At 48.3% G+C, this 6000-nt stretch overlaps 1 protein-coding gene across 2 annotated transcripts in view; it reads right to left on the bottom strand.

The window, feature by feature from the left end:
- DIS3L (DIS3 like exosome 3'-5' exoribonuclease) overlaps window positions 1-3943 on the bottom strand; it is a 30101-nt gene extending 26158 nt beyond the window's left edge. For both annotated transcript variants that reach the window (XM_068964473.1, XM_068964472.1), the window contains exon 1: window positions 3885-3943. In XM_068964473.1, the coding sequence (XP_068820574.1) occupies window positions 3885-3928 (44 nt within the window). In that variant the 5' untranslated portion in view covers window positions 3929-3943. The remainder of the gene's footprint in view (window positions 1-3884) is intronic.
- Window positions 3944-6000: the final 2057 nt, after the last annotated feature.

A 6000-nucleotide genomic window follows, 5' to 3' on the forward strand; every position in this document is an offset into this window, starting at 1 on the left:
GATCTTACCTACTAAAGAGCTCTTAGAAAAGTCTATTTCTCTCCCTGTCTCTAAGCTAGCCACATCGCTCACGTGACCTAAAGCAAGTGCCTCCTCTTTTCACCAAGCCTCTTTTCCACTGGCCCAGTAATCTCTTCAAAATTGGAATCCAATCATGTTATCCCCCTTGCTGGAAACCCTTCGACACATCTCTGAGGCCCACGGGCCCTATCTTAGTCCAGCCCAGGGCCTCTCCTCCCTCCTCCACGTACTCCCTCCCCCGACCTTGCACGGCACAGTTCCCTTGCCCAGAAAGCTTTTCTCCTTTCTTTGCCTGGGACTCACACACCCCTCAGAGCTCCACAGGCCTCTCCCTCAGGAAAACTTTTCCTCCGGCACCTAGTCTGGGCTCTCCTGAGCCAAGCCCCATGCCTCAGCATGCCTGTCACAGTCGCACTTCCCCATCTGAGTATCCATTACTGCCTGTCTCCCCATCAAGAGCACGTCTGCTTTTGTTCTCCACTGTATCCTCAGTGCTAGCAGTTTCTGACACACAGAAGCTCTCAAATACACAGATGAACACCTTAACACATGAATGAATGTCAGCCTTACAGGGCTATCACATAAGCCCTCATTAAATAAACATTTGAGGACTGTTAGATGGCAGAGCGTGTGATTATTCCAATCAAAAACTTGACATTCCTCATACTGTTTTGTACAACATACTTATGAGAACAGGCATTTTCTGCATTGATATTATTGAAATCAAACTACAAAATCATATTAAATATAGAATCTATGGCTATAGACACAGAGGCAGCGTGTGCGTGCTTAGGCGCTCAGTCATGTCTGACTCTTTAAGATCCCGTGAACTGTAGCCTGCCAGGCTCCTCGGTTCATGCAGATTTCCAGGCAAGAATATTGGAGTGGGTTGCCATTGCGTACTCCAATAGAGGCTGTGTCTTTCCATCATTACAGCCAACTCGGGTGATTTCATTTCAGTAAAACAATGACATTGGTCCCATTAAATTAATGTTCATTTGCAGTTTTCTGATTTTGTAGCTTTGTTTAATTTGAAGGTCTGATTTGGGTTTAGGGTTGCACTAAGTAGTTAGGTATGAGGATTTATGCCTAAATTTATGTTGAAACATATTTAAGTAACAATTTAAATTAACACTGGGTATCTATGAGAATTTCTTTTCTTTTAGAAACAAAGTTGACTGCATTATTCATGTTGAGTAACATTGACATAGAGTGGGGAGATTATGTTGACCTCTGAGATCCTCTCCAACTGTAACACTTTGATCTTAGTCTTATGTTATGTCCTAAGAGACTGAGACTCACGCTCTACAGATGGCATTTAGGAAGGAGTCAAAAGGAGAAAGCAAGGCATCCTTCTTCCAGACACTAGAGCAGACCAGGTATTTTCACTTGACAAAACTTTGCTAAGCAATAATGTTCCTAAAAGCATGCCAAATAGAATGAATTATCTACCAGCATCTCAAAAATCTCTAAGGAAGAACTGAAAAAACTTTCCCCAACATTAAATGAAGCAAACCACCAGAAAGCCTCTGCTAGGCCGCAGGCGTGCCAAGTCACTTCAGTCGTTTCCGACTCTGTATGACCCTATCAACTGTAGCCTGCCAGGCTCCTCTGTCCATGGGGATTCTCCAGGCAAGAGTACTGCAGGGGGTTGCCATGCCCTCCTCCTGGGGATCTTCCCAACCCAGGAATTGAACCTGCACCTCTTATGTCTCTTGCATTGGCAGGGGGGTTCTTTACCACTTCTGCTAGGCCACCTTTGGTTAAATACAAATACTCAAATGATTTACATGTAACACTTACAAAGGCCAAATTAATCAAGCTTATCTCCTGAATCTTACACATTCAATGGCTGTCATCAACTATAAAGCTAGCTTTTAATATATGACACTTTGTAGGGCTTAGGTCAGAGAAGGCGATGGCACCCCACTCCAGTACTCTTGCCTGGAAAACCCCATAGGTGGAGGAGCCTGGTAGGCTGCAGTCCATGGGGTCACTAAGAGTCAGACACGATGGAGCGACTTCACTTTCACTTTTCACTTTCATGCATTGGAGAAGGAAATGGCAACCCACTCCAGTGTTCTTGCCTGGAGAATCCCAGGGATGGGGGAGCCTGGTGGGCTGCCATCTATGGGGTCGCACAGAGTCGGACACGACTGAAGCGACTTAGCAGCAGCAGCAGCAGCAACAGCAGCAGTAGCAGCAGGGCTTAGGTAACTTCCTTTAGCTGTTTCAACCTGAATACACCTGCTGCTGCTGGACACCAAGTCCCAAACCTGCTGATTCCTTTTACTTCTTCTTATTCCTCGCCATCAGTCATGCTCATTTCCCTGCATTGAGACCAGTCTCAAAACTATTTCCTTCAGAAGGCATTTTCAACTTCACACCCCATGTTCACTTCTGCACTTTCCACATTAAATCATCTTACATGTGTCCAAGGTATACCACAATTACCTTCTTGCTTCTTGCATCTAACTCCAACAAGACAAGTTTGTTGAGAGAGGGACCAAGACTTCTTTTTGTACTTCAGAAAGCCTGGAACTAGGAGCTCAAAAATGGCAAAACTAGGGTGTTACCCTGTGAGTCTGTTCCATGACTCTTCAGCTTTTGTTTTCGTATTTAGTACATTCAGAGACACGGTGAAGTAATTGAAAACCAGTAATTTTTCAAGTTAACTACTTTTGAAATGTTCAGGAAAAAAGACTATTTAAATTCCAATTCTTTGCTTTCAAATGTCCCAGGAATTGGTTTTTAAAACAATCCTTAATATTAAAAATATTTTAGAAAACAGAAGTTGAAAAGGCTCAGCAGTGTGTTAGCAATTCACACTATAACAGCAAATTGATTTTAGTAGCAGAAATTGAAATACGACACCTGGAGCAGCATTTAAACCTGGATGCGTATAAACATTTATATCTTTGTGTCTGCACAAAATCAACTTCAAGCTCATATAAAAATATTCTATCTGAAAAACCTGCACACAGTCTAGTAAATGCATATTTTTTGAATTGAGCATATAATAAGGACAACTTATCATTTTCATATACAAATAAACACACTTCATCTTTTACTACCAACGTCTGAAGAAACCACAACATTTAAAAAAGAATAAACATAATTTCTGCTTAACTTGGGGTGTTAAGAAGTTGGGTGTATAATTCTCATATGCTGTTTCCATACAGCCATCAAGTTCAAATCATAAATCTTTTCCCAACTTAAAAGAAGCAAAACCATTTATAGTGTATTTGTTTAAAAGGTGAAAAACTGCTCTTCCTTTACGTACAAGGCAAGCATTTAGACTGAGTTCAACCAGAAATTCTTTGTTTAGCAAATACAATTACTAAGGTTGGTGGTTATACCAGTAGTCTAAAAATAAAACAAGTTAATTCTGGTTTCACCGAATAAATCACAAGTGATTAAATAAATTTATAAAGAAATTTGCCTCCCCAATAAAGGAGCCTCAAATTTTAAAACACTTTCTTTTTCCCAGGGGGAAAATAATGTACGTTTCTGAAACAATATATCTATAAATAAGAAGATTAAATAATATGTAGTTTTCAACCAGAAGTAAGCAATAGGTCTGCTACTATAAAAATGCAAACCAAAAGCCAAGAATCTTAAATACCGACATCCTGGGGACACTGCAGTTTATTGATTTACAGTCAGATCTTCGGGCCAGGTGTTGAAGAAGAAATATAAAAATGTTACTGCATTCCTTACTGGCAAAGAAAATGCCAGATTAGTTCAAAAAGTCCTTTCTGATGAAAATAATGAATTCCTCCCCTCTCTCTACAACAAGGGACCTTTTCTAAAGGGGAAAAAAATCCTGCACCATAAATAAATAAATAATGCAAAACAGATACCTCCGGCCTCTTTGATGCTGCACAGCTTGACAAGCCGTTTGCATGAAAACAATTCCCTTCAACTCAGGAAACTCAAGGATCTCAAGGTAATCTTGAACGACTTTCCAATCTGGAACCATGTAATGAGTCACGTCACCAGACAAGAGTTTTCCATCTGAAGCATAATTCAAAACGGAAGAGATCAGACAGCGTTTGCAAACCTGGGTTATTATGATTTCAATGTCACGGTGTCCCCATGTGCAGAACAACTTCTAATCTTAACAACACTGTGAAGTTTTTAAAAGACAAATCCACTTTGGTAGAGGTAAATTCAGCACCTTCATTTTTCTGAAGTTATGATAAATAAAAGCTCAATGTGGTCTATGGTGTTGCCAGTCGTACAGAGGATGACAGATTAAAATACAAAAAACAAAAACAAGCAAATCCAAGCACAACTTAACTTTGTGTTAACTCATTGACCTACACTCACATTCCAGTGGGGCACTACAAATAAACATGTTAACCACTTGTTTATGCCCAGGCGTTTCAAGTCGGTTCTGTTTCAAGCTTGTGAACGTGCTCAGAAGTCTCCCTGGGCCAGGAAGGCTGAATTGACTAGAAAAGATGCTCAGTGCAAGGAGGGGCAGAGGTGGGACTTCCACCCAGCCTGTGTCTCGGAGCTGATTAGCCGAGCTGTAACTGAAATGTTCACATTAATAACCATAAGCTGAGGATCCCAGATATTCGCTGAAAAGGACCACCATGCTCCTCTGCCACCACGGGGAAGAGAACCTGCAACCTCCATCGTTAAATCGGCCACCCCAGCAGCCTAGAAATCAAGTGGAGGAAGGTGTAGTGGGCAGCCGACCCAAATCCAGTTTCCCCATGACCTTCCCAGACAAGGAGGGCCCAAATGATTCACAAATCCTAGTCAAGTGGGCTCTCCGCTGGGTAAATGTCTGAGGCCTCGGTGCTGGCAGGTCAGAAAAGTGGTGGGGAGCAAAGTACAACGAGAAGCAGCGGCAGCGTCTGCTCCCGCTCCCCGGCTGGCACTGCAGGGCCCACGGCTCCTGGCACTGCAGGGCCCACGGCTCCTGGCACTGCAGGGCCCACGGCTCCTGGCACTGCAGGGCCCACGGCTCCTGGCACTGCAGGGCCCACGGCTCCTGGCACTGCAGGGCCCACGGCTCCTGGCACTGCAGGGCCCACGGCTCGGGACCTCCTGGTTTCACCACCGCGAGCCTGGGGCCGGACGCTCCAGCGCCCACAGGCCCTCCGGAGAGCCCCCAAACCAGGCATCTGTGCGGCGGGGGCGCCTGCCCCTCGGCCTTTCCGCTTCCCGGGGCAGAGCAATCGGGAGTCGGGGTTGAGACACCGCGGAGCCGTGGCCCGGCCCAGCTCTCGGAGGTCTGGAAGCCGCCTGCCCCTTGCGCGCGACCGGCAGCCGGGTCGCAGGTGATGACTGGAGGCGGGCGGAGGCCCGAGGGCCTCGGACTCTGCGCCACCGCGGCCCCCCTCTCTGCCTCTGGGCCGCGCCCTTCCACCTTAAGGCCGACGCTCTACCCCGACCCCGCCGCCCCAGCTGCAGCTCCTGCCCGGCCTCGGCGCCCCGCGCTCCAGCCCTGGCCACCCAGCTCCCGCCCGGCCTCGGCGCCCCGCGCTCCAGCCCCGGCCACCCAGCGGCCACCCAGCTCCCGCCTGGCCTCGGCGCCCCGCGCTCCAGCCCCGGCCACCCAACGGCCACCCAGCGGCCACCCAGCTCCCGCCCGACCTCGGCTCCCGGCGCTTCAGCCCCGGCCACCCAGCTCCCGCCCGGCCTCGGCGCCCCGCGCTCCAGCCCCGGCCACCCAGCGGCCACCCAGCGGCCACCCAGCTCCCGCCCGGCCTCGGCTCCCGGTGCCCCCAGCCCTCCGCACCCCGGGCCCTGACCGTTGTGGCAGGTGGCGGGCTGCGGGCAGAGCGGGCTGTTGCAGGGCACGCTGGGCCGCAGGTAATGCTCCCGCACAATCCGCAGCGTCCGGCCGTGGAAGGTCCTCAGAAGCAGCACCTTCTCCCGCTTCTGCAGCATGCTGGTCGCGCCCGGACACAGTTCCGGGCCCCAGGAGGCGCCCGCTGCGCGAGCGGCCGGGAAGCGGCA

Source organism: Capricornis sumatraensis, chromosome 2, assembly GCF_032405125.1.
Source record: "Capricornis sumatraensis isolate serow.1 chromosome 2, serow.2, whole genome shotgun sequence".
NCBI lineage: Eukaryota > Metazoa > Chordata > Mammalia > Artiodactyla > Bovidae > Capricornis > Capricornis sumatraensis.